The following is an 18,987-nucleotide window of genomic DNA, read 5'->3' as shown; positions in this document are numbered from 1 at the left end:
AGATGAGGATATTAGCATAATTATTTCTCGAGGAGAATTTTTTTCAAACCAATCCACCATATCCACCACCATAGTATGGTTTAGTATCTTGGGGCTGAATGCTGAGACAAGGAAAAATCTCAGTGGGATGACTGAAATTCCTGTAGAGGTTAAGAAATATGCTGGTATCCTAATATAGCTTCTTGAATTTGTTTTTTAATGTCTCAGCCACATATCCTCATGAAAGGCAGACACTTTGCTTTGACTATGTGCTCATAATGTTGGGCATGGAAGTATCACCTTCTGAAATATTGCCAAGAGTCACAAAATTTTAAACGTATTATATTGCTTGCATGTATTAGCACAACAATTAATCTACAGATCGTTATTACAAGTCAGGAATGGGCATGTCATCCACTGTTATATGGCATTAGAACAATGACATGTGACTCCTGGTAGTTATTAGTACATGGCCACTCTTATGTAGGAACAGGAGGCAGACAGAACAAATTATCAACAATGTCGACAAAGTGTGTTCACCTTGTATTATGAATGTTCTTCATACCAATATTGTAATTGAACAAAAGTTTCCTTCTAAACCATCTCTTCCTGACTTCTTGTACCTCTTCTTCATAGGTTATTTAAGCTCTTTTCAACTTATATATGTATGTATGTATGTATATACCGTTATGTATGTCTTTGACTTCAAAATTTCAGAGTGCTTCCGCTCAACAGGCAGCCATGGCTTTACCTGAAGGTATTATACCAGTAGCATATCAACATCAACCGCTAACCACTGTAACATTACCAACATCAGGTAAGACAAGGGGCACTGGTACTGTGTTAAACATTTCAGAGTATATGCTATACTAAGGTATATAACTCAGTCATATCGCTCAAATGTCTTAGTATTGACCGTGTAGAATTCTGATATTGTGAGAAGCACACTGATGGTGGTGTATTATTACACATACTAAATTTTATTAAGTATTCCTATGCTGAGTGATTTACATTTTGTGAGAATGATAGGCTTATAGCAGGGATAGAAATACTTTTTTATTTCTTGTGGCAAAAGTTTGCCACCGAATATAAAATCAGGTGGCAATTATGAAAATTCTGGTGGCAGTTTTTGATCGGTATAATACAACATTTTGTCATTGCCACATACTCATTCTAATTTATAAATTCTTGAAAATATGGTGAGTACACGTCACAAAAAATCAACCATACTGCAGGCCTCGAAAAAAAATTTCAAACTTACCAACCGTGGGACACGTGAATTTCATTTTACTTGCCCGACAGGAAAAATTACTTGCCCTAAATTTCTAATAACTATACTAGTAATTTGTAACAGAAAGCAAGAGTTTGGCCATATGAAGTGAATTCAAAGAGGGAAAAAAACATTCAAACATTCTTGTTAAAATGAAGGACTATTACCAATCTGAAATGTCGCAGAAGAAATGTGAGAATACTTTAGTTTTTTTCTGTAGATTTGGCCATCTAGAAAACATCTTTGAATGTGGAATTTTTCCAAAACCTAATCCAAAATAAAATCTTTGCATAAGAGTAATAAGATTGTGTGATTTACAATGTGCATAGCTGGCTGCTGCTCTTTAGTATCAAGCTGAGATCACAAACAACTGCTCTGTTAGTGTTTATCTGCCAATGCATACGCACATGTACATCTGCAACCCTTTTACCTGTTTACATGTTTACTCACTGAGCACAGCCGTCTTTCAAAGTTTTATTTTGATAAATGTATTCGTAAAGAGAGCAGATTCAAGTTTCGTTTTCGTTACTCTTCAGTGCAGATTTGTTTTCTGTAAGTGAGCGCCGATCCCTAACAACCAAGGTCACGTAATTTGAAACTGTCTGCATCTCACACACTATGTAGCTGCAATATGTGGCCTCCTTGGTCGACTGAGTCTGTTTCGACTACGATGTGAACTTGTACTTTTTCATCTGGGTGTTGATTTACGTTGAACAGTAAGCATTGCCGAGATCCATGGCCTCGAATAAGTTTACATCCATTTACCAAGCACAGGGTGCAATTACACTATCGCGTGAAGCCGATCGACTGTCATACGACTCATGCTGCACTGATGCAGCCACTTGCACAAAGAGAATGGCAACCACTGTCAAGAGCATACCACTTTACGGCACACATACAAAACAGTGAGTTCACTCCGTGTCGTCGGAGAGAACATGTCGCAAAACTGTATTTTTACGACTTTTTGTGTTTTACAACAGCAAGAACGATTATTTTGCGATGTCTGGCGGATTTTCAAGGGTTTTCAGAAAAAAACTTTTGAGAGTTGAAGGACTTACAATGATTGTAGGCGTGTACAGACCTAATGAAATACGTTTTCAAGCTTGAATTGTCCAGAGCTTAGTAATTAGTTAATTCAACCGCTGGTGCACTTGCCCGTCGGAGGTAAGCATATTGATTTTACTTGCCCGAACGCAAAATTCACTAGCCACGGGCGTCGGGCGATAGGATTTTTGAGCCCTGTACAGGCTAATGAATTGCAAGTATTTATTGTTATTTAATTCATGCAGGCTGCAGTTTGGCTTCGTTTTCAAAATGTCACAACATGCTTTTATCTTGTGCCGTATGACTGCATATGCGGCTATCACAGAGGGTAACAACATGTCCAGTGTACAAAAGCTGCTGTCATCGATATTGAGATAGCCAATCACAAGTTTGGATTCACGCTGTGTTTTCATTCATGCCAAAATGTCGCAATTAGTTTGGTTTTTTTTGGGGGCTAATGGGTTTTTCCGCCGTCAGACAGCGCGTGTTCCTTCAGACTAGTGTTCCTTCATTCAAGCTGTAGGATCGATGACATGATGACCCAGAATTTAGTGGCAGAAAAATACCACCACAAAAAAATTTTGGTGGCAGATTGACAGTTTTTGGTGGCAAATGCCACCATTGCCACCGATTATTTCGATGATTGCTTATCGTTAATTTTGTAAAAATGTCAGTACATGTCAGGCAGTTGTAGGCTTGCTTTTGTTTACTTTTAGTCCTCGAAATGACATTTTCCAAAAAACAGGTCGCATGAAATCATAGGAAGGTGTTCATTCTTCAGCCTCAGCAAAACAAAATATTACGGAAACCTTTCGTAATCTGTTCTTCTTATATTGGTCGACCACAACAATTGATAGTGAAGGTGTTCAACTTGAACTTGTTACTGCATTTTCCTGTAATTTCTGTGCATGTAGTCAACTTTCACAGTGTACTGTCTCCATAAGAGATCAGAGATAATATGAAATATTTATTGAATCTTTAATTAGGGTGCTTCTAGTATGCACCTAGGAGCCAAATACTTTTTACAACACTGATTGTCTTCCTCTTTTGTTGACTCCTTTTTAATTCAGAGTTAGCTAAGTTTCAACATCTTGGTTTTTTCTGAAATTAAAAATTTATTATTTTCCCCTTAGAGTTTAGCATAAGGGCAAGTTCAATTCAAATATTTGTAAAGTTTAGATTGTTTCTTTCTCCATACCAAAAATTTCCCCAGTGACCCCTGCATTTTACTGTTGATTATGAAAGAGAATGATGAAAGTTTCCTTGAGTAAAGCTTGTAATGAACGAGTTTTTCAAACTTTTCAACTTCCAGATGCTTACTACTAAAGGAAGGTATTATTTGGCTTGTAAATATCATGTAAACATTCTCCATCTGTGAAATCACTCTTCCTTCACATTTCAAACTTCTGTAACATTTATAAAATTTACTGAATAATACTTTGATCATTGCTGATACTCTTTAAGCAGGGAGTGGAACTCAGACGTATCCAGCATATCAAGTGACGCCAATAACCCAGGCAACTAACGCACAGGGAGCGTCTCAGCTTGTATATCAACAAGTGCCTATCCAAACAGTGGGCGCAATACAAACTCAACATGGAACACAGCCAACTATAGTTCAGCAGCATATACACCAAGCACAGCCTGGTCAACCACAACAACACCAAACGCAACAAATCATTGGACAAGTGCAATCAACAGTAAGTTGCCAAAAAGCTCAGAGAAACACCCCCTGATCAATTTGCCAGCATGGTAGGCCAGAAATCTGTGAATTATTTCAAAGTTTCAAAATACATTTGTTGTCCTTTATCTTTTATCCAGCTTGGACTAACACTTCCCCATCTGCTGAGTCAAAAGCAATATAGAACCAAAACCTATGTGTTTTTCACCTACTATACCAGTCAAAAAAAATTGTGTGTACAATACCAAAGTTTCTAGGGGCCTTCAAATATTTAAAGGGCCAGTAATGCTAACCTTGATAATTTTTTCACCATTTTTGTTTTGAATGTGAACCATAATTCTCTGTTCTACTACCCAAAGCATGTTGATATACACAGTGTTCAGCTTGTCAACTCAGCCTGTACATGTGTAAACTGCTTTGTTATTGTTGAAAAGTGACTGCTGGTCCGGACTAGAATTCAAATGTAAACAATAACAATGCATTCTACACATAGAGATGCTAAGATAGCAAGCTAAACAGAGGGTGTTTCAACATTCTTTTTGGAGTAGAATAAGAAGTTGCAATTGATATACAAAATAAACATAATGAAGAAATCGTCAACAGTTAGCATTATTGGCCCTTTAAGTCTTTGCTAAAATGCAATATATTGGACATGTTCATACAGTAATGCAAGGCTCTTGTACAGGCTTTCTTTCATATAATGTGCAAGAGATTTAGCCTAGTTTCATTCCATTGGCAACAAATCTAATTCTCCACATTCTCACAGGTACCTAACCAAGCAATTATTCAAGTGGATGGGGGAAATGACACATCTAGTGATGAAGAGGATGATGAATATGGAGGTGAAGGGAAAGAAGATGAAGACGACGACGACGATGATGAAGAAAATGAAGACAATGATGCTGAAGGAGTAGAAGATGAGGTAGGACACACAGAACAATGCCATATGACTAAAGGCCAAATCAGCTGTAGCTTTACTCGGACTTTCAGAATTTCCATGCAAACTCTTGCCATTGCAAAGACAGCGCTGCCAATAGATTAAACCCCCAAATTGAATAGACCACTGTAAAAATAAAACAACATGCACAAACGCACACAGAAATATGTGTATTTCCATACACGTTTGTACACATGGAAGTGTTTGTAGCGCCATCACGTGATCACTTGGGTGTTCTCAGTCTGTAGAATATATTGGGTCCTTTTCGTTCCGAAGTAGAACCATGAGTTGGCATGCAGATTGGAGTTTTGACAGAACGTTCCGGACTGTATCATATCCAGTAATGATAGGAAAACATTCAGAGCAGAATATTGAGGTGGACAGTTGATCAGCTTTAATAATATTGCTTCTGTGCCAGCATTACAGTGTGTGTCAGATAGATGAGTTGTCTGTTATCTAAAATTTCAATATCTCATTAGTTTCTCCTAAGCAAAGTTTTGAAGGGACTTTTGTACTTTTAGTAGTTGGGTGAAGTACTGTGAGCCCTTGTGATATACCGGTACATGTGTTCTGAACTTTTTTGAGTCAGTTAAGAAGTATCATTGTAGGAATTATATTTAGTTTGATCCTTGTTAATACAATATGTAAAATTTCCCCAAGTGAAAGAGAACTAACTAGTAGGATGAGCACATCAGATTACGGCCTACAAAGCTGGAGCGTGTGCCCAGGCAGCTGTTACTCACGGATGACATTACTTATGACAGTCACACTGGAAACCTATATTTTCAAATCTTTGAAAAAAATGATCTGCTTCACATATGCGTGCTACTCTGGATGTGGACCATTTTGGTGAACAGTGCAAGCTCCCTACATGTGTTATCGGTTGCCCTCTTTGAATTATTGCTTCATTGTAATTTTTGTAAGGCGAGAGGAATTTTGTATATTTTGTTTTTGCGAGGCGAGAATAGGAATTTTGTACACTTACAGGGCATCTTGTTGATACCCATAAAGAGATACATTTTAGGTAAGTAAGGGAACAGCCTCAAATCTGATATTTAGTTCTTGTTGACATGGTATTCAGAGATACTATGTAATTTCTTACATGTGCATCTTTTGTCATATTGTAACATTTAATCTTTTGACAGTTAAGCAGTTTTGCTCATTAACATGTCGCCATAGTGCCAATGGAAATTCATGCCTTTGCCAGAGTTTATGTGACAATGGAAATGGCCAGTGTGTGGTAACTCTTAATGTACAATGTCAATGTTGAAAGCATCCACAAAGCAGCATGGTATGCACATTTTGTTATCTGATAGGTAGACCTGAGTCTTCTAATTCAAGGCATTAAATCCACAACTAATATATGGAGCCAGTGCAGAAACGCATCATTTGAATAGTAAGGAAAAGTTTGTGTATAGAGAAGTCAAATGTTAAAGATTATGTATAACAAATTATTACATTTATTGCAGGAACCATTGAATTCTGGTGATGATGTAGATGATGAAGACCCAGCAGAATTATTTGATACTGAAAATGTAGTAGTTTGTCAATATGATAAGGTAAATTACATATGGCAGACTGATTTACATTGGCTGTTTTTAGACCTGAGACTTCTTCGTAACCTGTGTTGTCTTAGCTGCATGTAGTTTAGGTCTAGTTGGTTAGGCATTTGTGTTGCATCAAAGTAATATGTTTGTGTATGGTTTGCTACTTGATTTCTATATGTGTGTCAAAAATCGTAAAGCTGTTTAATGATATTTTCGAGAAATTGCTCCTGTTGTTCATTTTTTGAATTTTGCCGCTATGAATTTTACAAATTGCTGCTTTTTAAGATTTCTCAAAATTTTAAGCTGATCAGTTCATATTTAGAATTCATTGTTTCAGAAACTAGAGATAGATTATTGTGTTACTACATACATGTGTACATAAATCGTTTATATGACTTGTTCAAAAATTGTTGTTACAGATCAACAGAAGTCGAAACAAATGGAAATTTCACTTGAAAGACGGCATAATGAACTTGAAGGGTAAAGACTATGTATTTCAGAAGGCAATTGGAGATGCAGAATGGTAACCGAGACACTGAACTCAAAGACCTCAGATTTACAAATGGAACCACTTTCAGTTTCATGACTGCAAGTGTGCTGTACAGGGATACTGTAACCTTTTTTCTGCCATGTAAGCTATACTACACCTGCATATTGTATTGCAGTACCAGAACAGGTTTCCGTGCACTGAATGTTCAAAAATTGATGGTACTACACAGTATACAAATGCAGGCAGGAAGTGGTATCCAGCATGGTTGTATTTGCTCGTTTGTTCTTATGAGGCAACTCTGAAAATCACTTGACTAATCAAACAGATATTCTCATTACAAAAAATTTGTCTGTAGTTACAACTGCACACTCTGTTTACTGTCCCAGCTGATGCCTGTATTTTTTAACTCCAAAGTTGAGTGGAAAGCACACACACTTAACTGCATTTTTGAAAAATCAAAATTAAAGTTGAAATTTTTGAGATTAGCTTGCTTTCACAAGTAGGTGTGGGGCATGGTGAAAAGTAGATCATGGCTCGCCAGATTTTATGCCTGATATACATGCTTGACTTCAAATACAACTAGATGAAGTGATGATAGCGTAGACGGCTTTATATCAGAATTTTAGGAAAAAATGCTTGGATAGAAAGACAGATGTTGAATGTAAATGATTCTAAAATGCATTTACGACCTCTACTTGCTGGCTAACAAAATGAACGAAACGTTAATTTATTTAAAGACAAGAAGTGAGACTGTTTTCCATTTTGTATAATGTAGGTTGACTGCACTGTTTAAAGTTGAATAACAGTTTAAAGTAGATTAAAAAAGCAGGAATGTTAAATATAGTGACTGTAAGCAACATGGCATGTTATAACATGCCACTGATTATGTACAAGATTAAAAGTATTTATTATGAGAATAGTACTCAGTATTCTTCCCATGTACTGAACAAACTCTTGAAGTGATAATTGACTCCCCTTTTACTTTCATCATTCATATTTTGACTATTAAGGAAGGACAGTGATTTTTTTTGATATTGAAGAATACCATTGTGACTGTCAATTGTCATATGCTCTTTTTTCTGAATTTTTTAATTTTACTGGTGAGTTGTAAAGCATTGATGGCATTAGCTTGCATGCAAAAATTGAACCTCTGATTGATTTGAATAGGTCCCTTGAATACTAGTCAGTCATTTTGATCAAAGCTCCTATCAATGATTTTCATGGGGATATCAAAATATACGCAGTTAAGACAGCTATTACACATAAGAAAATGATCAAGATTATGAAACATGAACAGTGTTTATTGTGAATCGTGAGAGTCATTGCAAGTAAGCCACACTGAGGTATGAAAACTTTTGGGTCAATTTTGACCCTCTTTTCACAAATAAACTATATTAGTGGTATATAATGGAATTTTCATATTCGGTTACCCGTATTCCACATTTTGAAAAATTAATCAAAATACTTTGCCAGGCCTTTTAGCTGTGTCTCTTACAATGTGTAAGTCAACGATATTATTGAACACAGTAAGCATATGTTCAGGGAGTAGTTGATGGAATTATTCAAGCGATTTTCCAGAATTTGCTGGGACAAACTTAACCAAGGTTGTGAATGCAATATTTCCACTGCTTGTTAAATGATATTCAAGTTCAAGAAGCCAGGTGTTATTATTGTATTGTGTTAATGGAAAAAAGGTAGCTTTTTTTGTGTGTAGAGGTCTGTTTCATATTTGACACATGAAAAGTCAACTTGTAGAGGAAAATTGTCGGTGAAGCATGGAAACTGAATAACATTGGAAGCTTTTTATTATGGTAAAATCCACAGCTCCTGTTTAAATAGAGTTTTCAAACCATGTTAATGCAACTATTGAGTGGTATGATAAATGGAAATGTAACTTGGAACAAAGTTTGCATTTCATAGTGTTATTATTCTGAAGAAATATTTTTTGTGAGCCCCTTCAATTTGAATTCACATACTCCATTCTATCGTTGGTAGTAAACTTCTCAAATAGAAGTGAAGCCTTAGGAGTGATTGTTAGGTCTAAAAACAATATTCATTATCAGCCATCCATACACCCACAAGGAAAAACACATCACTCAGTCTGTTTCAATTTTTATGCTGTTATGACAGAGTCAGACCTAAAAGCCAAGGCAAACAAGTTCAATCATGTCCATAAAATGCAATGGAATCAGACCATAGTCATTCATTGTACACCAATCATAAGATTCAAATTGTACCTTTCTTGTAAGTTTATCATGTGCATCATCATTATGGATAAAATATTGTAGACAAGGGCATAAAAAGACTTTACACATGTAGACTTGAATACGCATCACTCAACGAGGAAGGGACTGCCCTGCCTTGAGGGACCTTTCCATGTAACCTCTATGGTATCCAACAAGGAATTTCTTGGGAGATAGCAAAATTTAATCAAGTATGGTAATGTAAGTCTTTAAAAAAATTACATGAAACAATTCTCAACATATTTGAGTATTAAATAAGTTGATAGTATGATAGTTAAGTCCAACATCCCTTTTTGAAGTTGTATTTTTTCCCTCTATGGTCAGCCAAAAACTTATATTTCACAGTGGCTAAAAACATTTTCTAATGTGTAATGACATTTTATAAGAGGAGCATATATAATGAAAATTATTTTGAAAAATCACAATATGTTTGTTGCATCAACAACTTTGTAACTTTATCCAGTATTTCAAATCATGTCGGTAAAGAGTGGCAATAAACAGTGCTGTCAACAATGAAATTTGCTATGAACCAATTACTTTGAGCAACATTTGAGGGGTTTGTGCATGATGAGAAATGGTGCTGTGTGAGAGAATAGTATGTTGCAAGATCAGTGTGGTGATTTTCAGCTTAGTGTCAGACAAATTGACCCGTTATTTTCCACATTAAGTTCCTCTTCCTTGAACTACACCCACTTCCCTGCCCTCCTCCCCAGGAGTATCAACTATTCAGTGACAATACGCCTACTTTTTGAAGATTTGGGCCTGACCAGACATCTTTTTGAGTTTAACGAAAACCTGGCAAGCAAATTCCCACAGGAGATTTACCGTCATTTTAACGTCAGACTATTGCCAGACATGCCACTTTTTTACCATGGCTGTAGGATAGTAGATTTGTCATGGTTATTCACCAAACTTCACGGCATAACTTCATTCAGGGTTGAAAATAGGTCGGCTTTACAGCAGGTATATGATGACTTCCTCAAAAAAGTTGTGAAGGGAAATGCCATTCAAAAAATTACAAGACCCTTCCCATGTCTAGTGAACCCCATGAATACACTTGTAATTGAGGTGTCAATTCTTTGTCAAAGTAAAACACCATTCTGTTTTTAGCCATGTGTGCACATACCGGTATCTCATCCTTCATGATAAAGAGGTTCTCTAAATCTCTGCTGTAATCAAGATTAAAAAATATAAATAAATATCAACGATGATAATATTGTCAATAGTCATTAGATGGCGCAGCAGTGCCTTGTTATCTTCTTTGAGTGACGGTGTGTTATTGGACACATCCAATGCCTGTACCTTGTCAGCGTGGTGTACTGGGTTAGTACAACTGCTTTAGGTTGTACTTGACTGAATGCATACTCATATAGGGGTAAACTGCACATACTTTTAAATGTGGCAAAAATGTCAGCACATCCTATTTGACCATGTCATGCATGTGATGTTCAGAAACTCTGAGAACAAAAACAGGTGTTGAACTTGTTGGTTCATTAGCGTAATTTATGAAGACATGCTTGTAAAATGTTGCCTCTTCTGGTGATGTGGAAATGCAAAATGTCCTGTATAACACAATATTGCATGTTCATGTGAGTTTCATGGAGTCCTAGCATCTAGTAATTGTGCTTCTTTCATATTTTATGGGCAAAACTATCTGATCAGGTCAGACTAAATGAGTGACAGCTGGGAGTGGACCTTTTCACTTCAGCTATAAATGCAGAGGAGCTTAAAATTCATCTTCCATGCAAAGCTTCGTCATTTAACTAAATAGTAATATTTTTGTGGTGGGCCAAACTTGATCACCAATTTCCAAATCAGGGATGGTACTGCCTAGATGAGAAACAAGAGGACTTGCAGATGCAAGGTCACTGTCAATGTCAAGCCCTGAGTACAATGATTACTCTCACCAAAACACAATCAGCATATCTCTTTCAACAGTAAAACTAGGACAAGAAATTTTGTCTCATGACTTTGAATTATTGTATTGAACTTCTGCATAGTTTTGATATAAAATATTCCTCAAGTACACACCATAACTTATGTCTATGTCTAGTGCCATACTCTGGTTTTCTGTCAAAGCCATACAGCCGCTCATGAGTATCACACCAAAACTATGGAGAAGTTCCAGACAAAGTAATTAAGGAGCATACTAGTTTTCATAGGGAAATATAGACTTTATTTCTTTCTATTCTTGTAAACATGCTGCTCTTTATCACAGTACTATTCACGCTAAAAAGTCAAGGGATACAGTTCTGGTTATACACAAATAATGCACAATATTTGCTTTGAGTTGGACATGTACAAATGGATAAAATTCACATTTCAGATAGCAAATTCATAGAAGACTTCTTTTCTCTATTTATACATATACATATACAGTAGATTTTACATTGAAACCAAAAAAAAAATTCTTTACAAGTATACTGGCAACCAGAGAAAGTACACCAGTGGAGTGGTTCAATAATGGGTTACGTAAACATTCTCTGAAACGGCATATGTTACAATTATACATCAAAAATTCTGTAGGAAGGAACATTGTATCTGGCTGGCCACAGTGCCACGTAAAAGTACCCTACGCTGGTAATATTAAAATATACAAGTGGAGACAACTTACTAAGTTGCTCTGTCTGGTTCTGTGTTTTCATTAAACTACAAAACCAACAACAGCACTGCTATAGCTAATGTGAAAGACTATGAGGCAGTGTTTCTGTCGTCACATTAAAAAAGTTTGGACTGAACAGTTAGAAAGGTATCACAGCTCGGAAAGTATACTGAAAAAAATCTCATCTAAAAATTTCATTCACTATTCGTACCGTAATTGATTGAAATGCTTCAAGCTGTCAGAATCTCGAAGACTGACTACCCGCTGGATGTGGTCCTGAAAACTTTGTCTCTAAGACTACTCTAAAGTATGTGGCCCTGTTACCAGATACACAGCTGCTCAAGTACAATCATAACCAAGGCCACAAATCAATCACTGTCGTTCAGTCCTTCACCCCTTGTTTTTGAATTTTTTTGAATTTTTTTTATTCACATTTATGGACTTGCAATTTTTTATGACTGCTGTTTCTAATTCTTTTTTCAAAAAGCTTCAGGAAAATGATTTATACCATGACCTCTTTTTTTTTTATTCTTCCATCAAAAATACTACAGCATCACAGAATCACTGATCAACACACTCATTACAATTTCTGCAGCTGCAGTAAAATTTCACAAGTTGATGCTTGGTATCTATGGAATGAATGGGTTAAAATTTTCATGTAAATAATGGCACCAGTCATAAATACTTCAGTGATATTCTGGTCGTCTAATGGAAATGTTAGAAGTACTGCAATGAATGAAATGATTCTATGTCAAGTGCTGTGTTAATTTTTTTTTTTCGGTCATTTTTTTTCAAGTCATAGTAAACACATAGAGGTTATAAGTTCTAACACAATATTTTACAGTGACAAACAACATTATTCATGGTAAGCTGCTGGAATCAAGTTACTCTGAATTTGCTTTGTCCTTTTGAACAAACGGAATGGTTTGTTTTGACTTTCCCCCTTACATATTGAATTTTTCAAAAGATCTGGCAAATACTAAAATTAATTCAGCATGCAAACTTCCATTCAGTTGCATCAAAATACTTATATACAAGGCTTTCCATCATGAGAGATCTTGAGATTCCCTCCTCCAGTGTTCATACATGTATGAAACCAGATCATTTTGGCTCCGAGGCAAGACAAACTATCCATAAATGCGAGTGGTTTCTTATTGCATACGACTTGTATGCACTTTTTGCCACCATGAAAACAATACTTTGAGTTCAGAACATTTCTAGTCCTGCCTGAAGCAAGTATGAGTTTGCAGCAGAAGTGTGACTTTAATAGAAAACCGCAACAATGCAAGTGACAAGTCAGCATAGTCCTTCAAAACAGTGCTTCCACACTAAAACAGCCAGTAAACTTTACAACTCAAGTACAAAACAGTATGATCCACAAGTATTGTGCTCAGTATAGAATGGTTTGACTCATATGTTATATCTCTACTTACACGACATGGGACCGTATTGAAAGTTATTGCCAGGCAAAATATGAAAAAGAAATGTAATACATGCAAATTGTAAAATCAATGATTATGGTTTTTGGTAATGTACATACCACATGATACCAAGTGGCCTTGCTGATGGCATGTCAGCAATTATTAGGCTTTGTGCACTTACAGATAAACTCAAAGTTTACTTTGTATAGACAACTTACCAAAACTTCTGATTGATGTCCTTAAGGAAGATGAGCAAACAATCAGGGGAATGAACCAGGTAACCCTGCCAAGTTCATATTTCACCAAAAGGTCAAGTTGGCTCAAAAACCAGTAAGGTATAGAACATATCCTTTATGTTGCATTTTAACAAAGACTTGAAAATTTGAAGGCCCCTGAAAACTCAGACACTGTAAACATGATTTTTACTAACTTATATAATTTTATAACCTGCTATAACATACCATGTCAAGTAGGTTAAAAATACATGTAGGTTGTGCCTCAGTACTGCTTTTTACAGACTTGATAGATTGAGAAATGATAGGCCTGGCTGGATAAGGGTTAAATGATGTTGGGAGTTCAAGAGTTTAATTGTCTGACTTGCAGTATTGAGTAGAAAAGAAGCAGGAAAGAAGCATTTGTGTCTACAAAACTGAAATTTAAACGATAAACAATTTTTTTTATTATATTTGAAAACTTTTATTTTCAATCTTGCTATAGGAGGCAGCTCGATATCACTCGTTCCATTCATGAAAATTGTTTTATGATTTTTTGTTGACATAAAATTTTAACGTTACCTAAATGTAGATTAATATTTCTTTCATCTATTTTACACCATTTCTTTCAAACTATTTTTAAATTCAATGTACCTAAAGCTTCATCATTAAATGAAGAAATTTGGCAATTCTTTTAAGTTTTACAAACCTATAATTGTACTTTTTCACATCACAGTGCCTTTTTAAGTTAAATTTTACAAAAGCTGCTAATTTCATTTTGAAATACACAATTTCTGAAAATGGACTGGCTATCCTGAGCTTATAAGATAAAAAGTTTTTTCAAATGGGAATTTCAAAGCTTAACAATCTATGCATCTTTACTGTCTGCCCACATTTGTTGAAATCTGGTGGTTACATTTAGCAACCAGTGAAATATCTTGAATAATAACACACAGCAACAGTGGAAGGACACAGCAATGGGCCCTCCTTGTCGATGGACAACATATCATAGTTACAGTAATGGAATTCTGTATGGTGATTGGACAAAGGAAAAACTGAATAAATTCTCAAAATGTACACAGCAACCTTAATTTAAGGATGATTATTGTAGTTTACAGGGCATTGTGTTTCTGCCCCAGTCACCACTTGCAGTGCCAAGACTGGTTGACAAAATGCAATGAGTGTTAAAGCAACTTTACAATCATTTTGGTCAAGCCATGGCTACATACTTGTAGCCTGTATAGTACCAGTATTATCTTTGCGGCCTCTTTGGCATGCCACATGCACAGTATCCAGACCATCTTTGTCCACCAGCCTAAAATTTCTCTCAGACCAAGAGTCGCCCAACTTGGTCAGTTGAAGTCTCAGCTTCACTTGAGCGAAGCTTTACACAGTCCAATCCGCGGTGTTTGAATGTTTTGCAAAATTCAAATGCACCAAACTTTCACTTCAATGGAATGTCGTATTTAGTATCTGTGCATATTGAACATCTAACATAGGTGGGCAGCAAGGGTTTTCATCTTGTGCATGTACTGTAAAAATCAACAATTTCATCCAACAAAGTCAAAAGAATTACAAAAACAGATGGTTATTATGAAGTTCAAACACTACAACAGGAAAGTATAGGTAATGTAGTTCCTTATCAAAGTCTTTTAATCCTGATTTTCTGGTTTTGCTCCCATTTGACCTCAAGTGGCATGGGACAAACCAGCAGAAGTGTAGGATTTTTGTTGTTGTGCATTTGATCAATATTTCTAAACATTGTTTCATTTGATTTGTGATTATTTGCTACCTAAAATGTAGCTGTGAATTTTGATGTCTTTTCCAGTATTGTCTGTGTTTGACAGATACAGTATAAATTTCTATTCTTTTCTCTCAACTCCAAAATTATGTCTAAACACTCAGTGTAATTCAACTCCTGAATCTACCATAGCCTGTATGTGTATGTCCTACATTATTGTTGACAATTGAATTTTAGTTTTGAATAGAATTCATTCATCAACAAAAACTGTTTATATTGTACAGTGTACATAAGATAATCTTGCATTGGCAAATCCCAATATTTTGTATTCAATCATAAAACACATTTTCACAGAACAATATGAATAATGGAAATGTTACCAAAATTTACAGCCAACTTTCAATTACTCATTTTATGTCTACTTTGTGACAAAATGACAGACACACGACAACTGTAAATTTTTAAAAAAACAAAACAAAAGCCTGGAAAATGAATATTAAACAAAAGTCTTCAGTTAGAGATGCCAGTCATAACCCCAAACAATACAAACTGCTACTGGAACAATACTGTACTTTGCATCGCATTATTAAACATCATGTAATTTATACAAACTTAAGTATAATTTAAGTTTGTATAAATTACACAATGAAATATAGGGCAAATGAAATGCACATGTCAAACTTGAAACAATCAATATAATTAGCTGTCTTCAATCAGTCTCGTTCTCAACACTTTTTCTTCATAATTGAGTGCAATGAGTTCTTTCTTACTTCTGGTTGTATGACCAATAGAAGGATTCAAGATTTTGTCCTTTGAAAAGGTATAACCACTATCATAGCTATCAGTGGGGGCACAAGAGGAAGACTGGTGATCAAGGGAATATGATTGTCTTGATACGTTTAAAATGTTACAGTTAAAAGAATGATATTGCACAAAATGGACTAAGAAGATGACATTGTTAGGTTTACAAATAATAACCTATAGAAACACAAAACACAACAACACATAGTACACACATGTCCTACATTCCTAGTTTAACTGAATAAATAACATGATATGTAGTACACACTCAACATAAATCCTATATACATGAGCCTCCAAATGGAAGGTGAGATTTAAAACCTCACAGTAACAAATTTGAAAATGAGCAGCTCCGTTTGAGCTCAGAATATTTACCCAGTACTTGCAAATGTGCTGCACACGTTGCAGTTTCCAGAAAACTATCATTACCCAGTAAGGTTTTCTGTACAGATCAAACAAGAACTGACATATGGTTTCCATGTATCTGTAAACAAAATTGTTAATCATAACAAACCGTTGGATGGTTCATTTGTGAACAATTCACAGCAATTCCTGAAAACCTGTCTCTTTTATTACAGATTCACACTCTTGTTTCATCAGAGATAGCCTCTAGTAGGAGGGTCTGTGGACCTGCTTCCCGGTTGGGGAATTGTTTATCAATGTTCTCTAGCACATCGGGTGTGGTTATTGCTGAGTGTATACCACTGTCAGTTCTACTGTCCTTGCGCGCCTGATTAAATTTGTCCAGAGGAAGTCTGTATGATTTTGTCATGTCACCTTGATCACTGTTGGTATCACTGGAATGACCGCTTTCCGCCACCATGGCTTCGATTGTTTCAATGTTTTCGTAGTCATTGTGAATGGCAGCGTGCTCTTCATTTGCGATCGGCGCAGTGGGATCATCCAGCTCATCTTGCCTCCTCCAGATTACTTCACTTGGATTTAATTTTGTTGTCTCTGTCGGGGCTTCCACTGTGCTGGTTGGGTCTTGTCGTTCCAGGACGGTGCTGAGCTTTTTGCTCAGAGATTCCTTGGACTTGCTGGAGCCACTGGAGCTGACACTGCCGCTGGCTCTCATCAAGACTGCGTTGTTGAGTAGTGTTGAGTCTTCCTCCTCTTCCTGCGACTGCACCGTGTGGAAGTTGCGAGGTACGCTCTGCGGCGTGGTCTGCGGGGTGATGTTGCTGTTGAGAGACGACCTGGAGTTGTGCCACTCATTGCCGTTGTAGTGCCAATCTACCATGCACTGAGTAAGCACAGATCCTGTAGACGGTCGGTGACTTGTACTGGTCGTAATAGGCGGATGGTTGACTGAGTGAGACATGGAGCGTGCCCCACTGGAATAGGTGCCCTTGTACTTCATTGCCCTCTTTTCACAAAAGCCATGCTTCGTCAGTATCATGAAGAGATCCCGGCGGAAAGCTTTTGTGCAGAGTGCATACAGAAAAGGGTTTGCGCATGAATTGATGGGGTAGAAAATTACCAAAAGGATCTTAGCTTCTTCTACGCCAATGAAAGGCTTGCCAAGGGCTGCAGAGAATGCAAAGAACATGATAGGGACAACGCATGCAAAATCAGTGAAGACTAGGATGCCCATCCGTTTTGCAACTGTTGCATCTTTCTTATGAGCCAAGGAACAACTCTCTGGACTGCGAACGGTAAGATACATTTTAATGTAGCAACCTACAACCAGCAAGAAAGCCAATGTGATGACTGAACACAACATCAGAACATAAGCTAAATCAACGGGATTATTAGCCTGCATCGGGAGACACATACTGGTAACACTATAGTCGCTAATACCAAATAACGGCAGTGCTGCCATAAACAGAGCGAAAGACCAACCACCAATCATGATCTTTGCGGCCATTTTCATGTGTAGACGTTTGTTCAGATGCATGGCATGGATGATAGCGTACCATCGTTCCATTGTAATAACAGTCAGGGTGAAAACGCCTATCATCGTTGCAAAAATTGAGATGAAACCAATCGCCCTACATCCAGCACCCCACTGCCAGTCAATAGCATAGTTGTAGTATTGCCCAGCTGTGAACATGTCAACTATACCGGTCACCAAGAGATAAACACCCTGGCTGAAATCAGCGAAGGCCAAATTACACATCAAGAATTTAGTGACAGTCATTTTGGAAATGTATGAAAGCAACACCACTAGAACGACAAAATTGCCCAAGACTGCCGTGAGAGCCACGAACCAGATGAGGATTTTTAGAAACACATAACTCAAGACATCCCCACATGGATTGAATGGGTTTGGTTCAGGTTGACAGTCTACCAAAGCGTAGTCCTTTGGAACAAGTGCACCACTTTTGTCACCTATATGATTATGGCATCGGTTGGGATTGACTATTTCTGAAATCCAGACATCTCCGTTGGAGGACTTTGTAGGAATAGGGCCATGCGGTGTTGGGTTGGCAACCAAAACATCCTCAAAGTTGGGGGTATGAGACTCTTCACAAAACGGGTCATCGCAGGTCTCCACAGGATGATCACCCCATTCCTCTCCCTCTGATCGTTTGCGTCTTGCTCTCCGTCTCTTCCGTGTCATGGGTAGCAGATCCGTGAAAAACAGCGATTCCTTGTTGAAGGAATACGGCATGGTTGAGTTTGGAAGTACAGTTGGAGGACATGTGGTAGTATTTTGTGGCCCCTCAAAAATCTCAAACTTGGCAGCGTTGTGGTAATTTTCTTCAGTTGGGAAGGAGAACGCGCAACAGTGGGTGAAGTAGGTAAGACGGGCTGTTCGTATCCTCTCAAAGTTGAAGACGGGTGGAAACGTTTTGAAGCTATATGTCTTGGTAATGTGCAACTCTATGATGTTGTTCAGTCCATTTGTTGGTAGGTAGGTCATTTCAGAGTTAGACAGTTTCCTGCAAGGGAAGAAACAGCACGGTGTCAAATTTGTCACAGTGGAAATCTTTTTTTGTATGTTTTTTTATGGAGAAGGAAAGATCAATTTAAATGCTTGTTGCACCTTTGTGACAAGTATGCTCATGGTCTT

General features: G+C 37.0%; 2 protein-coding genes across 2 annotated transcripts in view; one reads left to right on the top strand and one right to left on the bottom strand.

The window, feature by feature from the left end:
* Positions 1–9,709, top strand: part of LOC139150090 (stonin-2-like) — a 42,066-nt gene extending 32,357 nt beyond the window's left edge. Inside the window, exons 10-14 of the mRNA XM_070722249.1 lie at positions 697–796; positions 3,758–3,993; positions 4,741–4,896; positions 6,381–6,470; positions 6,878–9,709. Of these exons, the coding sequence (XP_070578350.1) occupies positions 697–796; positions 3,758–3,993; positions 4,741–4,896; positions 6,381–6,470; positions 6,878–6,985 (690 nt within the window). The 3' untranslated portion in view covers positions 6,986–9,709. The remainder of the gene's footprint in view (positions 1–696; positions 797–3,757; positions 3,994–4,740; positions 4,897–6,380; positions 6,471–6,877) is intronic.
* Positions 9,710–11,344: 1,635 nt separating this feature from the next.
* The window catches only part of LOC139150089 (lutropin-choriogonadotropic hormone receptor-like), a 109,765-nt gene continuing 102,122 nt past the window's right edge, over positions 11,345–18,987 (bottom strand). Inside the window, exon 9 of the mRNA XM_070722248.1 lies at positions 11,345–18,856. Coding sequence (XP_070578349.1) covers positions 16,549–18,856 — 2,308 coding nt within the window. The 3' untranslated portion in view covers positions 11,345–16,548. The remainder of the gene's footprint in view (positions 18,857–18,987) is intronic.

Source organism: Ptychodera flava, chromosome 14, assembly GCF_041260155.1.
Source record: "Ptychodera flava strain L36383 chromosome 14, AS_Pfla_20210202, whole genome shotgun sequence".
Taxonomy (NCBI): Eukaryota; Metazoa; Hemichordata; class Enteropneusta; family Ptychoderidae; genus Ptychodera; species Ptychodera flava.
This window is presented reverse-complemented; position numbering and strand designations above follow the sequence as displayed.